Raw genomic sequence first — 21624 nt, forward strand, 5'->3', positions numbered from 1 at the left:
CAAACCAACACAGGCCGCTCACCCAGGCCACCCCACGCCCCAAGGGAACCCCCACCCTGGTCCGGGACACCCTTCAGGGCAAACCAGCTGGCCCCCACTCGTGCACCAGGTCTCTATCCTATCTAATAAAAGAGTAATATGCAGATTGACCATCACTCCAACACACAAGATGGCTGTCCCCATGTGGTCAAAGATCCTGCCCCCTTGTGGACACAAGATGGCCACCACAAGATAGCCAGCAGGGGAGGGCAGTTGGGAGGGACCAGGTCTCCAAGGGAGGGCAGTTGGGAGGGACCAGGCCAGCAGGGGAGGGCAGTTAGGGGTGACCAAGCCGGCAGAGGAAGGAAGTTGGGGTGACCAGGCCTGCAGGGAAGGGCAGTTGGGAGGGACCCAGGCCTGCAGGGGAGAGCAGTTGGGGGGGGACCAGGCCTACAGGGGAAGGCAGTTAGGGGAAAACAGGCTGACAGGGAGCAGTTAGGCATCAATCAGGCTGGCAGGGGAGTGGTTAGGGAGTGATCAGGCTGGCAGGCAGAAGCAGTTAGGGGAAATCAGGAAGGCAGGCAGGCGAGCAGCTGGGAGCCAGTAGTCCTGGATTGTGAGGGATGTTGGAGAGGGTGCAGGCTGGGCTGAGGGACACCGCCCCCCCCCCCCCCGTGCACGAATTTCGTGCACCGGGCCTCTAGTACAGGTATCAGCATGAAACGGTTGTCAGTTGAGAAGTGAATTGCTTGAGATGGGAGATGTTCAAGAAACAAGGTTCCACTGTATTTGTCTTTTTTATTCTAGCTGTCCTAGTGGGTACAAAGTGAAATCTGCATTTCCTTAATGACTAATGATGTTGAACATCTTTCCATGTGCTTACTGGCCACTTGTGTATTTTCTTTGGAGAAATGTCTATTCAGATCCTTTACCCCTTTTAAAATTGGGTTGTTTATACTGTTAAGTTTTAGTTTTTATAAATGTATTTTGGATAAATGTGTCTTATCAGAAATTATGACCTGCAAAATTTTTCTCCCAAACTGTGTCTTTTGCTTTCTTAAAGATACCATTTGCAGCACCTAGATTTTAAGTTTTGATGGATTCTAATTTCTCTTTTTTTTTCTTTTATTGCTTATACTTTGGGAGAGTTTTATTTAACTCTCTGAGGTAACAAGTTTTCTATCTGAGAAAGAAATGTGATAGCATTAGCTAGTTTGGAAGCAAAGGAAAATTACTTAAGCACACTGAAGAGAACTTAAAAAAATGAAATTTAATCCCCAGACTTTAAACACTTTCAAGTAAAGATTAGCTATTCTCAACTTTGAGGAATTTGTCTGAAGTAAAACCACTTTTGAAAGACCATACAAATGCAGGTACACTATATAATACTGTGGAATGACAACTAGAATCAGAAAACCTAAATATGAGACTACCCTGGGAACCTCTATGAATCTCTCACTAGATTTTTCTCTACAATAGTTTACAACTTCTAACTCCACTCATCCAAACTATTATTGTGAAGCTTAAATGAGATAACATTTTTTTAAGTATTTGGCCTATCCTGTTTAGTATCAAGTACTATAGTTACTCATACTGGACAGGTCTAAATATAATAATGTAAATGGGATTTTTTATCACATGCACTTGGTCTCATACTTTACTCGAGGCCCGGTACATGAATTCGTGCACCAGTGGGGGGTCCCTTGGCCTGGCCTGCGGGATCGGGCCGAAACTGGCTCCCCGACGTCTCCCGAGGGGTCCTGGATTGCAATAGGGCGCAGGCCAGGCCCTGGGACCCCACTGGTGCACAATCGGGGCTGGGGAAGGACGCGGGAGGTTGGCCAGCCAGGGAGGGACCATGGGAGGGCTCCAGGGTATGTCCGGCCCATCTCGCTCAGTCCCAATCAGCTGGGCCCCAGCAGCAAGCTAACCTACCAGTCAGAGTGTCTGCCCCCTGATGGTCAGTGCATGTCATAGCGAGCAGTTGAGTGGCCTTATCATATCATTAGCATATTACACCTTGATTGGTTGAATGGACAACCGGACGACCAGACACTTAGCATACTAGGCTTTTATTATATAGGATAACATCTATCTGTTTTATCTGTAAAACAATTCTTATAATAGGGCCTCACTTTGATTCTTATAGATTTAGCAAACTAAAAACAGCATTTTTTAAATATGTTTTTAATGATTTTTAGCAAGAGGAAAGGAGAGGGAGAGAAAAATATCTATTAGCTGCCTCCTAAACACCCCCTAAGTGGGGATCGAGCCTGCAACCTGGGCATGTGTTCTAATATCAAACGGAAACAGTGACCTCATGGTATATCAGAGGATGGCTCAACCGAGTCACACCAGCAAGAGCTATAAACACCATTCTTAAGAAATATCAGGAAAAAATAGGTTTTAAACACAAGATAATATATAGCTTCATGTTTACTTGTCTTAATCTATACACTTCTCTTACACAAATGTTTCCAAGTATGCTCATTTTTTCTATTTGCTAAATGTTTTATTTTTGGTGAGTTTTGTGTAAAAAATGAGTCTCATTCACTTATCTTCCCTTTTAAAAAGACTAGATGATGGTATACGGGGGGGGGGGGGGAAGCTATGTTGAGACAAAGTGGAATGAAAAGAAAATTATTATCCAACATATGTGGTATGATTTAATAAATTATTTTAGACAGGATTAAACAGATACATTGGACATTAAAAATAAGCAAACTGGCTCTGGCCAGTATGCTTAATGATTAAAGTGTCAGCCCGTGGATCATAGGATCGAGGGTTCGATTCCCAGTAAAGGGCACGTACCTCACTTGTGGGCTTGATCACTGGGCGCATAAAGGAGGCAACCACCGATCTCTCTCTCTCTCTCTCTCTCTCTCTCTCTCTCTCTCTCTCTCTCTCTCTCTCTCTCTTTCTCTCCCCCACCTCCCTCCTTTCCTCCCTTCCTTCCTCTTCCCTTCTCTCTAAACATCAATGAGAAAAAAATCATCGGGTGAGGATTAAAAAAATATAACAAAAGAAGCAAATTGTACCCATATTCACAAATATGAGCCAGTAGAGAGAGAGACACATGCATATACACAATCATCCTTAGTATTATCTTATTTAAAGAGCAATACCTAGTTATACTAGTATTACCCAGATGGAGTGATTCAGTTGGTTGAGCATCATCCTGTGTACAGAAGGGTTGCCGGTCTGATTCCTGGTCAGAGCACATACCTGGGTTGCCAGTTTACATTGCCAATTAGGGCACAGTTGGGGCACGAACGGAAGGCAACTGATCAATGTTTCTCTCTCTCTCCCTTCCTCTCTATGCATGTTCTTAGGTGAGGATTAAAAGAAAAAAAAAATACCCAGATGGGGTGAAAGGTAGATAGGAAAGGGTCAGAATAATTACAAAGACAATGTCTGGCAAAAGAGATTCAAAATGTAATGAACAATACAGAAGATGATGGGATATACATAGAACTGCATCTATCATGGACAAGTAAGGGTAAACACTACCTCTTTCCTAAAGCAAAATTATCCTTCACCCAAAATAACCTTAGGGGAGGTAATTCATCAGTTCTCAAGTTCCCAGAGGCAAGTTATTATACTCTTTTACTCCATCATTCCTTTTAAATACTTACTATCATCTCCAACAGGACCTGCTGAACACTGTGCTGGGGGGTCCCGTGCCAGGTCATTCAATTCCTTAAGAAAGGAGAAAGAAGAAATGTATTCAACATAAATCTAACTCTTACCCATTAATACAATTTTTCACTATCACAATATTCTCTGTCCCACCAGTAAAGCTCTTTTGGGAACACTCCTTCAGAGTCAGAGAGGGGTGGGCAGGTTAAAGTATTTTAGATTCTTAAGTACAGATGTATGTTTTAAATAGTGGATCATTTTTACTTACAGTTCAGTAAGTAAATATAAGTTAGCATGATTATGTGACTAGAGTCACAAAACTATAAGGTTACACTTAAAGCTCTTGAAATCATTAATATTCCAAATTATATGAGTCCATCTAATAAGATATTGATGTTTCAGATATCTACTACCAGGGTTCCAAAGGTAGTAGAAAAAGAATTTAAAAAGGATACATTAAAAACGCTGGCTGAAGTAATAAGACCTGTCATAAAGTTTTATAATCAGAGATGGTCTATCTGTAGTAATGTTCTACAACCAGATGCTAGCTTCTTAGCTATCTATATATGTAACAGGCTAATATGCTAAGTATCCCTCCGACCGTCCGACCGGTCATTATGATGCACACTGACCACCAGGGGGGCAGACGCTCAACGCAGGAGCTGCCGTGACACGCACTGGCCATTTATAAAGAAACAGCACCACAGACCTGGCACACTGACAAAGCAACACTTGGCTTCCCCCAAGTGGGACACAGGCCCCACCACCACCCTGCGACAGCCCACCAAATCGCAGCCAACGTTGCTGAGACCCCATGGTGCAAAATGCGGCCCACAGCCCAGCCCAGCCCGGAAACAGTGGCTGTGAGTGCCGGGTAATGACATCACGTAGCAACACCCGGCTTCCTCTCCCTAGTGACAGGCCATTTCACAATAAATGGCACTACGGATCTGGTGCCCACAAAACAACACTCAGCTTCCCCCAAATGGGACACAGGCCCCACTTCCACCCCGGAGCAACACCCCACCAAATTACAGCCAACGTTGCCAAGACCCCATGGCACAAAATGCAGCCCACAGCCCAGCCCAGCCTAGAAATGATGGCTATGGGCCTGGGTAATGATGTCATGTAGCAACGCCTGGCTTCCTCTCCCTAGCGACTAGTCTCCTTGAAGATTCTTCAGCCCAGGAACATGACTTGCTTTATAGCCAGGTGCAAAAATTTTACACTTTAACCAAATGTCTGTGAAGTGTTTTCACATGCCTCATCTTATTTGATCCTCATAGAAGTCCTGGAGTAGGTAGATAGGAGACTTGGTAGAATCCTATTTTCTTTTCATTAGCCGGAAAACGGAGATTTAGAAATTTTAGAAACTTGACCTGACTGAAAAGAAGAAATGGTGGAACTTGAAAATAACTTCAGGTTTTCTCATTGCACAGAATATAGTCAAACACTGCTACAAATATTTCACCCTCTGTTCTCCCTGTGTGATCTGCAATAATAATCTGCTTCATGTTGATATTTATTGCTGTGTTGCTGACAACTACCTGAAAGAGAAGTTTGGGTGCTTCACTGGGCTGGAAAAAGTTTAGCTAAATCAGAAAGCAGGTCTATTTAAGCAAGTTTATCTAAATACTAGAGGGCTGGTGCACAAATTCGTGCACAGATGGGGTCCCTTGGCCTGGCCAGTGATCGGGACCCATCGGAACATCTCACCCAGTCCCTATTGGAGTGATCGGGGCCAGCCGGCCAGGGGGACCACGGGAGGTTGGTCACCCACGGGAGGTTGGCTATGGAAGCGCACTGACCACCAGGGGGCAGCTCCTGCACTGAGTGTCTGCCCCCTGGTGGTCAGTGTGCATCATAGCGACCAGTCATTTGGTCACTTTGGCTTTTATATATCTATACTAATAAAAGAGAAACATGGAAATTACTGTCACTCCACTACGCTACCAGCCAATCAGAGTATGCAAATTAACCTGAAAACATGGCAGCAGCCCCGTCCCCCGCCCCCCGCCGCTCTGGTCCTGTGGGGGTTGGAAAAGTTGGGCGCCAGCGCCTGAGGCTGACTGCAGCCCGAGAGACGAAGAAGCCGCCTGCCCCATGATCCCTGGCCGCAGACAGCAGCAGAAGCCTCACGTCCACCTGCCCCGCGTCCTGGGGGAGAAGGAGAAACCGGACACCAGTGCCTGGGTGTGGCCCGGGAGACGAACAAGCCGCCTGCACCATGATCCCAGGCCGCAGCCAACAGCAGAAGCCTCACATCCGCCTGCCCCACGTCCTGGGGGAGACGGAGAAACCAGGTCCCAGTGCCCAAGGCTGGGTGCAGCCCAGGAGACGAAGCCGCCCACACTGCATCCCAGGGAAGACAGAGAAGCCGCCCACCTGTGGTCCAGGTGCCAGCATCTGCAGCTGGCTACAGCCTGGTAGATGGAGAAGCCGCCCACCTGTGGTCTAGGTGCCAGCACCTACAGCTGGCTACAGCCTGGTAGATGGAAAAGCCGCCCACCCCGCAGTCCTGGGCACCAGTACCTGTGGCTGGCTGTGGCCTGGGAGATGGAGAAGTCACCCACCCTGCCGTCCCGGGTGCCAGCACTTGCGGCTGCAGCCCAGGCAAAGCCACCTGCCCACCATCCCCTGTGGCTGCAGCCAGCCTGGCACCTATGGCTGACCAGAGGGAGGGAAGCCCGGATCCCGGGTGCCTGTGGTCGGCTGGAGGAGGGAATTCTGGGTCCCGGATGCGGGGCAGAGACAGAGGTGGTTAGGGGCAATCAAGCCAGCAGGGGAGCAGTTAGGGACAATCAGGCTGGCAGGCAGAAGAAGTTAGGGGCAATTAGGCAGGCAGGCAAGCGGTTAGGAGCCAGTTCTGGATTGTGAGAGGGATGTATGACGGCCAGTTATCCCCTGACGGGTCCCAGATTGGAGAGGGTACAGGCCGGGCTGAGGGACACCCTTCCACCCGCCCCCGTGCACCAATTTCGTGCACCGGGCCACTAGTATAGATATAAAGCTCTCGCTGGTACCAATCTCACGTGTGTGTTTCCATCTGTCATTGTCGATCGTGAATTTGGTTGACACTTTTATTATAGAAAAAGGGCGAATAGTGATATTAAAATATTTCTTCTAATTAATTTCCTTTCAATGTGCACAAATTCGTGCACCAGGCCTCTAGTTTTAACGTAAGAGCCCACAAACTTGAGATTTGTTACTGGGTGGAGATGCCTAAAAAATTCAAGGCAGGAAATCATACTGTATTACCTTTCCCCTTGGCTTGGTATTTGAGATAAAATCAAGCTCTGGGGAAGGACTAGTTTAGATTTTATTTTTAAAATATAACAGTAGCCCTAGCCGGTTTGGCTCAGTGGATAGAGCATCGGCCTGTGGACTGAAGGGTTCCAGGTTCGATTCCGGTCAAGGGCATGTACCTTGGTTGCGGGCACATCCCCGGTAGGGGGTGTGCAGGAGGCAGCTGATCGATGTTTCTCTCTCATTGATGTTTCTAACTCTCTATCCCTCTCCCTTCCTCTCTGTAAAAAAAAAATCAATAAAAAAATTTTTTTATTAAATAGAAAAAAAAATAAAATATAACAGTAAAATCCAATATTTTTAAGTACAATAAAAACTGTTTAGAATCTTATTAATTAGTTAACCAAGGTATGACTTTAATATTCCAAATACTATATACTTTTAAATTTGCAGTACCATAGTTATGTTAGCCCTTTCTGTGTTCAAGGTACATTAAATTATTCTGTTTTATCCTATCTGTAAGCTTGAGTACAAAGCATAAAAGTATAGAAATAAAATTTGTCTTTTTAAAGTGCTGAGATTGAGATAAAGATTTAACAATATTTATTTTCTCAAGTATCTCAATTTTTGGATTTTGTACCTCTCTACAAAAAAGATTCCATACCCAACTCAAGAAAAAAGTATATATACCGTGCCCATCCCCAAATGTTTGTAATAAAGGTCAGTATAACCAAGAATGCTTGCCTGATTTAAAATGCAAAAATTATCTTATCTTTTTTTACTAATACAGCAATAGATTACTATTAAAATATATTTTGGCTCTGGCTGGTGTGGCTCAGTTGGTTGGAGCAACGTCCCATATACCAAAAGGTTTACAGGTTCCATTCTGGTCAGGGCATGTAAGGAAAGCAACCAAGCCAGGTTCTCTCTCACATCTATGTTTCTCTTCCTTCCCCCTAAAATCAATAAGCAAATCCTCGGGTGAGGATTGAAAAAAAAAATTGAACTGAACAAGCTATGCTGATGTCCTACCATGTTCATTAAATAAAATTTTACTTGTGACTTATCCTTAATATTTTGTTTCAAATTAAGTCACTTTTTTCCATGCTGAATGACATCAAGGTTTAACAATGAGAGCTAAATTTATTTAAGATGAATATAAAATTCATTAGTCCATTTCATGAGCCAATATGATATAATTTAAAAAACCTAACCCAAACTTAGGCTAATAGACATTTAACACACTCATTCAACACTTCCTTGTTTCAAGGCACAGATATGAATTAATCTCACAAGCACTCTGCTAAGTGCAAGTAGTCAGACATAAAAAGACTACATTCTGAAAAAGAAAATAATATGTTCTGTATTATTCCATTGATACGATATTCAAGAAAAGGCAAATTTACATTGACAGAAAATATCAATAATAGTTCATGGGAGGGAGGGAGTTGGAGAGATTGACTATAAAGAACAATGAAAATGTGGGAAGTTATATCATGACTTTAGTAGAGATTGCACAATTAAATATATATTTACCAAAACTCAAACTGGTATTTATAGTTGTTGAATTTTATTGTATGTAATATACATTCCAAAGCTGTTTATTTTTTAAAAAGCATATAGCCACCCATCTTTGTATATGCATAAAGTATTTCTGAAGAATATGTAAGAAACTACTTAACAGTATTTGCCTTCAGGAAGGAAGCCTACTTTGGAGGGGTAAGAATGGGAACTATATAGTCCTTTTATACCTTCTAAATTCAATAACAAGTGTATTTATTTCCTATTTGAAAAATAAATGTCCAGTTCCTGACTGTAAATTTGGATTAAAATAACTATTTAAAGTTGTAACTGCCATCTGGTGTTGCTCAGTGGCTGAGTGTCGATCTATGTACCAGGAGGTCACAGTTTAATTCCAGGTCAGAACACATGCCCTGGTCAATCCCCAGTTGGAGGCGTGCAGGAGGCAGCTGATCAAGGATTCTCTCTCATCATTGATGTTTCTCTCTCTCCTTCCCGTGCCCCATCCTCCTCTCTGAAATTAAAGAAAAAAAAAAAAGTGTTTTTTTAAAAATAGGAGATTCCCACTTTGAGCCTTTAAAATAAATAAAATATGTAAATGTCCAATACTTTTACCAGCTACATAAGGATAATTACATAGGGGTTCTATATTTTTATGACTCTTTAAAAATATATTTCTTTATTGATTTCAGAGAGGTAGGGAGAAAGAGAGCGAGAAAGAAATATCAATGATGAGAGAGAATCATTGATCGGCTGCCTCCTGCATGCCCCCAACTGAGGATGGAGCCTGCAACCCAGGCATGTGCCCTTGGCTGGAATCAAACCTGGGACCCTTCAGTCCTCAGGCTGACACTCTATCCACTGAGCCAAGCCGGCTAGGACTATTTTTATGATTTTTGAATACAATTTCTTTAGAGTTAGAATTCCTAGAAATATAAATTTTGGTACAACAGTACATACAGGAAGAACCACTGAAAGTATCTCAGACTTTCAAGCAAAGTGACAAACATTACTTTTACTCTTTCCCAAAATCCTACTATAATAAGAGGAAACTGAAAAAAAAAATTTAAGGCTTAACCCACAAGTACAAAGAATGAGCGAGATAACAGCAGCAACACTTTTGGAAGCTACAAAGGAGACTGATAAGTGACAGTGACTTAGCAGTCAAAAGAAGGTGAATCCTAATTAATGGGAAAAACTCAAGAAGGAACCAAATTTAATTTACAAAGGCTCAGAAGTTGATTGGGCAAGCAACTCCTAGAAGTAGAGATAAAAACAGGAGGACTGCTTGCAAGTCTGTTTAAGTAGATGAGGATACAATCAACAGTATCTGCAAAATGTGAGACAGCATACAGGATAAGGGACCTGTTTTATTCAACAATAAAAACAGTGTATGAAAAGCCCTGGCTTAGTTTTTTCGTGGTCGCATCCTCCATGCACTGAAAGGTTGCTGGCTTGGGGATTCCCGGTCCAGGCACAAGCCCAGGTTGCAGGCTCCATCCCCAGTAGGGGGAGTGCAGTGGGCAGCTAATGGATGTTTTGCTATCATATTCATGTTTCTCTTTAAAAAAAGTGACACAGACCCATTGGCTCAGTTGGTTGAGTGTTGTCATGTGCACCACCGATTTGATTCTCAGTCAGGGCACATACCTGGGTTTTGGGTTTGGTCCCCAATTACACAAGGCAATGGATCAATGTTTCTCTCTCACATCAATGTGTTTCTCTCTCTCTCTGTCTCTGTCTCTGTCTCTAAGAATGTCCTCAGATGAGGATTAAGAGAGAAAAAAAAAAAAGCATATGAAAAAAGAAGGAAAGCTATATATTAGCAAAGACTTAAAAGATACCAATCAGTTGACTTTGTTTATATATTGATTCAAACCAATCAAATATAAAAAAAATCATTTTTGAAAGAGAAAAATTTTAACTGATTGGACATTTAATATCAGGAAATTATTGTTCATACTAGTGGCCTGGTGCATGAAATTTGTGCACGGGGGGAGGGGGTCCCCTCAGCCCGGCCTGCACCCTCTCTAATCTGGGACCCCTCGGGGGATGTCCGACTGCTGGTTTAGGCCTGATCCCACAGAGCAGTCGGACATCCCTCTCGCAATCTGGGACTGCTGGCTCCTAACCGCTCACCTGCTTGCCTGCTTGATCACCTCTAACCACTCTGCCTGTCAGCCTGCCTGCCTCCAACTATCCCCCCCACTGGCCTTCTCACCCCCAACTGCCCCCCCTGCTGGCCTGCTTGTCCCCAACTGCCCCCCCCACCAGCCTGATTGCCCCCAACTGGCCCCCTGCTGGCCTGATCACCCCCAACTACCCTCCCCTCCTGGCTTTGTCCGGAAGGTCTCCCAGTCTAATTAGCATATTACCCTTTTATTAGTATAGATTATATATATAATCATTGCATTGTGCGTGTAATTTTTTAGAGTCCTTATCTCTGGGTTTCTCAATCTGGTACTACAGACATTTGGGGCCAGATAATTCTTTTTTTGGGAGCTCTCCTATACATTGTAGGATGTTTAGCAGCATCCTAGCCACTACCTTCTAAATGCCAGTAGTACCTAGTAGTCTTCCAGTTGTGAAAACCAAGAATGTCTACAATGCTAAATGTCACCTGGTGGGCAAACTTGTCCCAGTTGAGAACCACTGGCTTATCTCTCTTAGTAATACACTAGAGGCCCGGTGCATGAAAATTCATGCACTGGAGTGGGGGATCCCTCAGCTCAGTCTGCCCCCTCTCAACAGTCCGGGAGCCCTCAGGGGCAGGAAGCGACCCAGCGATCAGGGGAAAGCAATGCCCCCATCACACCTCTGCTTCTGCCACTGCCAGCAGCACAAGCCTTGGCTGGCCCTGGTTACCTGAGCCTCAGGCGGCCCTGGGCAGCTGGGCAGCCGCCATCCGAGGCTTGCCTGCGCCTCGGGCCGGCCCTGGGCAGCTGGGGGGCTGAGGGGGCTGGGGGACTCTGGAGGCAGGCACATGGAGCAGATGGACCCGCCTGGGGGCGGGCCCAGCCATGCTGCAAGCCTGCTGCCCCAGTGGGGCTGAGGAGACTGGGTGCTGCCATCTTTGAGGACGTGGCAGTCAATTAGCATATTCCCTCCTTATTGGCTGTGGACGCCACCATCTTTGTGAGGGCGTGATGGTCAGCATATTCCCTCTTGATTAGATAGGATTCTGACTTATTTACAGTTAAAACCATATGACATTTGGTTCAAAATAATCCAGTGAGGGTAGAAGAGATAATTTAGAATTAACACAAAATAATGGATTATAGGGCACATAGAAATCTGTTATGGAACACTCAATGTTCAATCGTGCTTGAAAATCTTATTGCAGTTTATTGGACATTTACTTTATGTATTTTCCTATAGTGTGTTATGTTTGTAATAAGGAACATTTTTTTAAAAAGTTAATTACAAATTCTCATATCCTGTAGTTGGTTGTTGAAAAACTTTGGAAAACATTTTGGCAATATCTTACAAAAAAATGAAAAGGCTCACACTCTAGAACCAAACAATTTTACTGATTATAGAGAGAAACACCCATGTGCACTAAGAGACATGTATGGGGAATATTGAAGCTTAAGTGTTTGTAGCAAAATCTTGGAAACAAATGTCTATCATAGGAGAAGAATTTTTAAAAAAATATATTGGTGGTGTATTTGTGTTCCATGAAAATGCATGTTATTTGAAATGTATACACATGATCCCTGACTTATAATGGTTCCACTTACAATTTTTTTGACTTTGCAATGGTGGGAAAGTGATACACATTCATTAGAAACCGTACTCTGAATTTTGATCTTTTCCTTGGGCTAGCAACATGTGGTATGACACTGGGCAGTGGCAGTGAGCCACAGCTCCCAGTCAGCCACATGATCATGAGGGTAAACAACCAATATTCTACAGTGTACTGTGTTGCTATCATTTTCTGAATATTGTTTTGGGTTTTTACATCCCATCATGTCTAAAAACACCCACCTGTGTCTCCTGTTTCTGGTGAGAAGAGGAAGGCAATTACTCTTGAGATTAAACTCAAGATAAGTGCCCAACTGTAGGCTAATTTAAGTGTTCTGAGCAAGTATAAGATAGACTAGCCTAGCCCTAACCGGTTTGGCTCAGTGGATAGAGCGTCGGCCTGCAGACTGAGGGGTCCCAGGTTCGATTCCGGTCAAGGGCATGTATATTGGTTGTGGGCACATCCCCAGTGGGAGGTGTGCAGGAGGCAGCTGATCAATGTTTCTCTCTCATTGATGTTTCTAACTCTCTATCCCTCTCCCTTCCTCTCTGTAAAAAATCAATAAAAATATTTTAAAAAAAAGAGAGACTAGCCTAAGTAAGTTATGATGTTCAGTAGGCTAGGTGACTTGCATGCATTTTTAAAAGGACATTTTCAACTCACAATGGGTTTATCGGAAAGAAATTCCATTGTAAATTGAGGAGAATCTGCATATTTCCTTAACATCTATGTAAATTTTGATAACATTCAAAACAACACTATGTTGCTTATGGATAAAAATCTTAAAACTTTAAAACGTAAAACTAGTAAAATGATGTCTATGTCACTTCTCTGACTCTGGACTCCTCCAGTGAATGCCCTCCCCACCCAAGCAACAGGCTGGAGGGTTTGTTCTCTGGAGAGGATAAAACAGGTCTTAGGACTAAGAGACACTAACAAGGGCATGGAAGATGTATGAAAAACAGGAAGGTTAAGTGAATGTTTCCATACACACTTTGTTCACTGTGGTTCTGAGAACACTGTAAGCCTAGCCCAGTGGTCGGCAAACTGCGGCTCACGAGCCACATGCGGTTCTTTGGTCCCTTGAGTGTGGCTCTTCCACAAAATACCACGTGTGGGCGTGCACGTACAGTGCGATTGAAACTTCATGGCCCATGCGCAGAAGTCGGTTTTCGGCTCTCAAAAGAAATTTCAATCGTTGTACTGTTGATATTTGGCTCTGTTGACTAATGAGTTTGCCGACCACTGGCCTAGCCTATACCTTCCAGGCAGGAGATTAGACGATCCTCACGAAAACTTAACCAACATAAGATAAAGAGCTATACAATTTACTGGCATTAGTGGTTCATCTGGAGAAATTTCCAGGCCAGTAAACCATAAATTGTATTCCACAGTTGCCAAACCTTATCCCCATGTGCTCAGACCTTTTAATCAGCTTGTTATGGCCTACTCTTAAAGAATTAGCCAAATGATTCATCTGCAACACCTTCAAAGACCAAAACAATGCAGAGGAAAAAAGCAGAAGAAAACAAAGACCATACAGGGAGAAGAATATGCCAAAACAAACAAAAAACTATCATAAATACCCTTAAGGGTAAGAAAAGCTATTGCTCCTATGAATTAAGAACAAAATCCTTAAAACAAATAAACTTATATTCTGAAAATGAGAAAGTCTTACAGAAAATAGATAAAAGACTTGCAGTATTATTTACAATAACCAAGTTATAGAAGCAACCCAAATGCCCATCAACAGACAAGTGGATAAAAAAGTTGTGGTACATATACAATGGAGTATTACTTGGCCTTAAAAGAAAGAATGAAATCTTACATTTGTGACAACATGGATGACCTAAAGTGTATTATGCTAAGTGAAATAAATCAGACAGAGAAGGATAAATATCACATGATTTCACTTACATGTGGAGTCTAAAGAGCAAAATAAGCAAACAAAGAACACAGAAACTGACTCATAGAGATCAGATTGATGGCTGACAGAAGGGAGGGGAGTTGGGGGGCTGGATGAAAAAGGTGAAGAGATTAAGTACAAATTGGCAGTCATAAAACAGTCATGGGGATGTAAATACAGCATAGGGAATATAGTCAATAATAATATTGCTATAACTGTACAGTGCCAAGTGGGTGCTTAAAATATCAGGGTACTCTAGCCAGTTGGCTCAGTGGATAGAGCGTCAATCCATGGACTGAAGGGTCCTGGGTTCAATTCCAGTCACGGGCACGTACCTTGGTTGCAGGCTGGATCCCCAGCTCTGGTCAAGGCACATATGGGAGGCAACCAATCGATGTGTCTCTCTCACATTGATGTTTCTCTCTCTCTGTCTCATCCCTTCCCTTCCATTGTCTCTAAAAATAAATGGAAAAATATCTGGATAAGGATTAACAAAAATAAAATAAAATATCAGGGAGACCACTTTGTAAAGTATATGACTAACCACTATGCTATACACCTGAAACTAATCCTATATAATAAAAGGCTAATATGCAAATTGACCAAACGGCGGAACAACCGGTCGCTATGACGTGCACTGACCACCAGAGGGAGCGCCACTCAGCCAGAAGCCGAGCTCACAGTGCACTGGCGGTGGCAGGAGCCTCTCCTGCCTCTGCAGCAGCTGGACCTCCCCTGAATGCTCCCGGACTGCAAGATGGCGCAGGCTGGGCTGAGGGACTGCCCCCTGCCCTCCCCGAGTGCACGAATTTCATGCACTGGGCCTCTAGTAGAAAATAATATTGAATGTAAACTGTAATTGAAAAATAAAAAAAAAAGTAGATAAAAGACAAAGATGGAAAGTAGAAATGAAAATATAGGAAGACTAGTCCAAAACCATACAATGTCCATAAAAATTCCAACTGTTTTTTTGCTGTTTTATTTTATAGAAATGGCAAGCTGATCCTCAAGTTCATGTGCGAATGGAAGGGACCCAAACACAAAACAATTTTGGGAAAACAAAGTTGGAAGACACACAGTTCTGATTTCAAAACTTAATATAAATTACAATATTCAAGACAGTATGGTACTAGCATAAGAACAGACAGAGAGAGCAACAGAAAAGAATTGAGAGTCCAGAAATAAAACCATACATCAATGACCAACTGGTTTCTGACACAGCTGCCAAAACAATTCAGTGGGAGAAAGAGCAGTCTTTTCAACAAATGGTGCTAGGAGAACTAATCAATACAAACGATGAATTGAGACTTCGCCTACCTCACACCATCTACGAAACTTAACGTAAAATAGATAAAAGACCACCATTTCACACCCATAAAGATAGTTACTATAAAAACAAATAAACAAACACAAAATAATAACTGTTGGTGAGGATGTAAAAAAACTGGAACCCTTGTGCACTGTTAGTGGGAATGTAAAATGGTACAGCCACTGTGGAAAATAAGTGTGGCAGTTCCTCAAAAAATTAAAAATAGAATTACAATATGATCTAGCAATTCTACTTTTAGGTATATACCCCAAGAGAAGTGTCTAAAAGAGAATTTGCACACCCATGTTCATAGCAGTATTATTCAGAATACCTAAAAAGTGTAAGCAATCCAGCCCTGGCTAGAGTTGCTCAGTGAACTGAAAGGTCTTAGGTTCAATTCCTGGTCAAGGGCACATACCTGGGTTGCAGGTTTGATTCCCAGTCCCAGTCGCTTCCTTTTCACTCTCTCTAAAAATCAATGGAAAAATTATCCTTGCCTGAGGATTAACATATCTATGATAATAAAAGCATAATATGCTAAATAAATTGGATAGCCGGACGTCCTTCTGGACGAAGCCAGGGGACTGTGAGGGCCGAGCCCCTTGCATGAATTTCGTGCATTGGGCCTCTAGTAAATAAATAAAAAAAAAAAGTAAGCAACCCAAGTGTCCAACAGTAGATAAATGGATAGGCAATATGGGGTATATACATAAAATGGAATACTATTTAGCCTTAAAAAATGGATGAGTGAACTAAGTCAGTCACAAATGGTTCAATACTGTATGATTACACTTATAAGAAATCTAGTCAAAATAGAAAAAGTAGATTGGTGGTTGCCAGGGGCTGAGAGGAGAGAGGATGGGGAGTTATTGTTTCTATACAGTTTCAGTTGTGAAAGATAAAAGATTTCCCAAAATGGATGGTGGTAATGGTTGCACAACAATATAAATGTACTTATTACCACTGAATTGTATGATAGCTTTGGCTGGGTAGTTCAGTTGGTTAGAGTCGTCCTGATACACCAAAGTTGTGGGTTCAATCCCTGGTCAGAGCACATACAAGAATCTACCAGTGAATGCATGAATAAGTGGAACAACAAGTTGATGGGTATCTGTCTGTCTGTCTCTCTCCCTAAAATCATAAGTAAAAATAAATATTATGAATATGATAAATTTTGTATAGCCATAAAGTGAAAAGGCAACCCACAAAATGAGAGAAAAACTTTGCAAATTACATATCTGATAATGTTTTAGTATCTAGAATATATAAGAAATTCTTACAGCTCAATAAAAAGGCAACCCAACTTAAAAAAGGGCAAAGGATACACATTTCTCCAAAGAGGATATACTAGTATATGGCAAATGAGCACATGAAGAGATGCTCAACATCATTTAGTCATTAGATAAATGCAAACCATAATCACAATGATGTGACACTTGAGATGTACTAGGAAAGCTATCACCAAAATAATAAAGTAATAGCCAAAACCGGTTTGGCTCAGTGGATAGAGCATCGGCCTGCGGACTGAAGGGTCCCGGGTTCGATTCTGGTCAAGGACATGTACCTTGGTTGCGGGCACATCCCCATTGGGAGGTGTGCAGGACGCAGCTGATCGATGTTTCTCTCTCATCGATGTTTCTAGCTCTCTATCCCTCTCCCTTCCTCTCTGTAAAATATCAATAAAATATATTTTAAAATAATAATAATAATAAAGTAACAAACTGGTGAGGATGTAGAGAAACTGGAAACCTCATACACTGATGGTGGGAATGTTATATAGTACAGCCAGTTTGAAAAACAGTTTGGCTCTCAAAAAGTTAAACATAGAATGACCACACGATTCAGCAATTCCACTCGTAGGTATCTATCCAAGAGGAATGATAACAAATGCTCACAAAATTTTTGAAAAGTAAGTTCATAGCAGTATTTTTTAATACTTACAAAGTGGAAACAACCCAAATGCACATCAGATCATAAATGGAACAATAAAATGTGTTGTATCTATACAATGGACTATTATTATTCAGCTATCAAAAGGCATTACATACTAATACATACAACTTGGCTAAATCTTGAAAACACTGAACAAAAGCAGCCAGACACAAAAGGTCTCATATTGTATAATGCAATTTATATGAAATACCCAGAATAAGCAAATCCCAATAAATGGGGGGGTGGGGGTGGAGGTGGGGGTGGGGGTGGGGACCAGTCCACAAAGTCCAACATCCAAAAATAGTTTTTAAAAAGGGAGAACAGAGAAAATGAAGCTAATGAAACCATGGGGGAGGGGGAGAATGATTCAAGAAAAGATCTCAAAACTTCAGAACATTCATTTATGGCTCAAAAAAGATCAACTGAATACCCCCCAAAATAAATGAAAATTGACCTACACCACCACACATCATGAAATTTTACAACACCAAGGACAAAGAAATGAAACTGTTCACATATATAGGATCAGGAACTAGAATGGTTTTGGATTGAACAGCAATACTGGAAACTAGAAGACAATGAAAACACTGACTACAAAAGTAAAAAACAATGCCACCACTACTGGTGGTCTTATTTCAGGCTCTAAGATTAGAGAGATCAAGTTATGTTTGTGGTGCAGCCTAAGAAACTAATAGCTGGCTCCTTTCCAAACGCCAATAAGCATTGCTAGCTTCAAGTTGTTCCTCAAAGTCTGAACAATTTTCTTAACCATCTATCAATGGAATACTATTTATTTGTATGTGACCTCATACAATTTAATTTCCACATCAAGTTATAGATTCAACAAAGAATGAAAATAACACACATACACTGAAAAAATAAAAAGGTACTGCATAAGCATGTTTTGGGATTGCCACTGTAAGTCAAACAGATTTTATTAGAGGTTTGTCCTATATGACAGAAATAAAGGTCATAACTATTTCTCTCTTGAAAAGAAATTCAAATTTCTGTCTTAAGCCAATTTAATCAGTCTTATCATAGCAATTCACAATTTTAAAAAGAGCGTACAAACATACGATATAGTCCCGGTAAGATCAATAATTTAAAAGTTTTTATTATTTATTATTCACAAAAGTGAAGCACAATGATTAAATATAAAAATAACCTTTCAATGGACAGGAATCTGGCCTATTACTAAATTAAGTGATGATATATTATTGCCTTAATGCAATAAGTAAAGTAGGGGAAGTAATTCCCCATCACTTAAAACAATGCACCCTTATCAAAACATGAATATTTCTAAATATGCAGATGTCAAGCTCGTTAATTATCAAAAGAAGCCATCGCTCTGACTAAACTTTAACACTTCAAGCTAAATTAGGTAGGTGTGAATCTTAAATTGAAGCAGAAAGTACATAGGTATTGGCCATATCAGTATCTAAAACCTTTTTAAAAATATATATTTTTATTGATTTCAGAGAGGAAGGGAGAGGGAGAGAAACATCAATGATGAGAGAGAATCATTGATTGACTGCTTCCTGCACGCCCCCACACTGGGGATTGAGCCTGCAACCTGGGCATGTGCCCTGACCAGGAATCAAACCATGACCTTCTGGTTCATAGATCGATGCTCAACTACTGAGCCATGCTGGCTGTGCTAAAACCTTTTTTATACATAAAATATTTCGTAATGAAAGATAAATTTCGGGCCCTAGCTGGTTTGGCTCAGTGGATAGAGCATTGGCCTGCAGACTGAAGGGTCCCAGGTTTGATTCCGGTCAAGGGCACATGCCTGGGTTGCGAGCTCGATCCCCAGTAGGGGGTGTGCAGGAGGCATCTGATCAATGATTCTTTCTCATCATTGATGTTTCTATCTTTCTCTCCTTTCCTCTCTGAAATCAATAAAAAAATATATTTTTAAAAAAGATAAATTTCGGGACTCCAGGTATTTTTAGGAGACTACTCATTACTAGAGTTACCAAAAATTGTGTCAGAAAAATAATACTAAACTAAAATTATGGTCTTAGTTTTCTCCAAGAATGGGCTATAGAAAATGTTATGTTCCCTAGCTTGGAAAAGTACTATGTGGTCACCATCACTGGGTTGAACTTCTGTTTTAAGTTATATTCTACATGACTAGCACTACTGTTTTAAATAGTTTTTAATCTAATTATTTATGTCAAATAAATCATATGTTTTACTTAGTTTTTTAAAAATGGTGCCTGGTCCGACTGGCTCAGTTGGCTGAGCTTGCCCTGTGCACTGAAAGGTTGCAGGATCGATCCCTAGTCTGGGCACGTAAAGAAGGCAACTGATAGATGTTTCTCTCTCACATTGATGTTTTTATCTTATTCTCCCTTCCTCTCTCTAAGCATGTCCTCAAGTGAGGATTAAAAAAACAAAAAAAAGCACTGGTTGGTTTTGCTCAGTGGTTAGAGCATCAGCCTTCTGACTGAAGGGTCAAGGGTTCAATTCCCAGTCAAAGGCATGTACACCTCAGTTGCAGGTTCGATGCCAGGCCCAGGTCAGGGTGTAAACGGGAGGCAATCAATTGATGTGTCTCTCTCACATCAATGTTTCTCTCCCCCCTCCCTCCCCTCCACTCTCTCTCTAAAAAAAATAAAAAATAAAAAATAAATGGTGAGGACATCCACAGAGGGATGGGCATGACCCAGTACGGGATGTCCAAGTCAGGACAGAGTTATAAAGGGCATCTGCGGAAAGCAAGAATGGTATCTATGTAGGTGAGCCACAGCAATGGGAGGTTGATTATATACAGGGGAACTGATCAAATGAGTAAATAAATATATTACGAACTATAGAAGACATGTTTCTCACTGTCAGAAAAGGAATACCCATACTGAAAAGAAGAATTATAGGGTAAGCCCTGTGGTATTGAAATGTAGCCCCAGGCAACTGTGAGCTAGAACCACCTAAGACAGTGGTCAGCAAACTCATTAGTCAACAGAGCCAAATATCAACAGTACAATGACTGAAATTTCTTTTGAGAGCCAAATTTTTTAAACTTAAACTTCTTCTAACGCCACTTCTTCAAAATAGACTCGCCCAGGCTGTGGTATTTTGTGGAAGAGCCACACTCAAGGGGCCAAAGAGCCGCATGTGGCTCGCGAGCCGCAGTTTGCCGACCACTGACCTAAGTCATTCTCAGATTCCTGATCTTCAGAAATTATGTGACAATAAATGCTTGTTATTTTAAGCAGCTAAGTTCTGGGTACTTTCCTATGTAGGATTAGATTTAAAAAAATACAAACAGGATTAAGTACATGTCTCCTAATAAATCACTTATTCACTATGAAGGGAAGAGGAATACAGATAGACATCACCTTAGTCAATTGATGGAAGTAAAAATTCCCAGTAATGGGTCAAAGTAAAACTGCATACCCCCTGAGAGAATCCAACCAAGATCATACATCACTTGATAGGATACGAAGAATGGGATACAGCACTGCTGTGATACTCCTTCCAAAGATATATGGCTTAAATCTGATCACGAGAAAATATCAGACAAACCCAAGCTGAGAGACATTCTCCAAAATAACTGAAATATTTATAAGACATTGCTTTTACAATACCATGGAATTGTGGTGTTTATTTTTTTCTTTTCTTTTTTAGTTGGGGTGGCAATGAAGTGAAATGCTAAACCCGTGGTCAGCAAACTGCGGCTCGCGAGCCACATGCGGCTCTTTGGCCCCTTGAGTGTGGCTCTTCCACAAAATACCACAGCCTGGGCGAGTCTATTTTGAAGAAGTGGCGTTAGAAGAAGTTTAAGTTTAAAAAATTTGGCTCTCAAAAGAAATTTCAATCGTTGTACTGTTGATATTTGGCTCTGTTGACTAATGAGTTTGCCAACCACTGTGCTAAACAGACAATATTGACACCTAAGATTTCAAGATTCCCCCAATTTCATGGGGTCGACATTACTGGACTATAATTTCTAAAAGTATCAAGGTCACAAACACAAGGAAAAACTAAGGGAATGAAAGACACTAAAGACAGATAACTAAATGCAAGGTAACTCTGGACTGGATCTTTTCCTGTACATATAGGACATTATTGGAACAACTGGCAAAACTTGAATGGGATCTGGGAATGAGATGGCAGTGAGATCTCAATGGAAATTTCCTAATTTGATGACTGTCATGTGATTGTGTAGCAAAATGTCACTGTTTGTAAGAAATACGCATTAAAGTATATGGGTTAGATGAGGCATCATGTTGACTGTTTACTCTAAAATGGTTAAAGAAAAAATATTCTAAGTATTGTATTTGTAACTTTTGTAGGTTTGAAATTGTTTCAAAATTTTAGAAAGTTAGCCCAACCAGTATG

The 21624-nt window shown here is 41.5% G+C and overlaps 1 protein-coding gene across 1 annotated transcript in view; it reads right to left on the reverse strand.

Annotated features, from left to right (window-relative positions):
* Positions 1-21624, reverse strand: part of UBE2D2 (ubiquitin conjugating enzyme E2 D2) — a 47699-nt gene that overhangs the window by 13523 nt on the left and 12552 nt on the right. Inside the window, exon 2 of the mRNA XM_080674169.1 lies at positions 3615-3678. Coding sequence (XP_080530295.1) covers positions 3615-3678 — 64 coding nt within the window. The remainder of the gene's footprint in view (positions 1-3614; positions 3679-21624) is intronic.

Source organism: Plecotus auritus (genome assembly GCF_963455305.1).
Source record: "Plecotus auritus genome assembly, chromosome: 6".
Classification (NCBI taxonomy): domain Eukaryota; kingdom Metazoa; phylum Chordata; class Mammalia; order Chiroptera; family Vespertilionidae; genus Plecotus; species Plecotus auritus.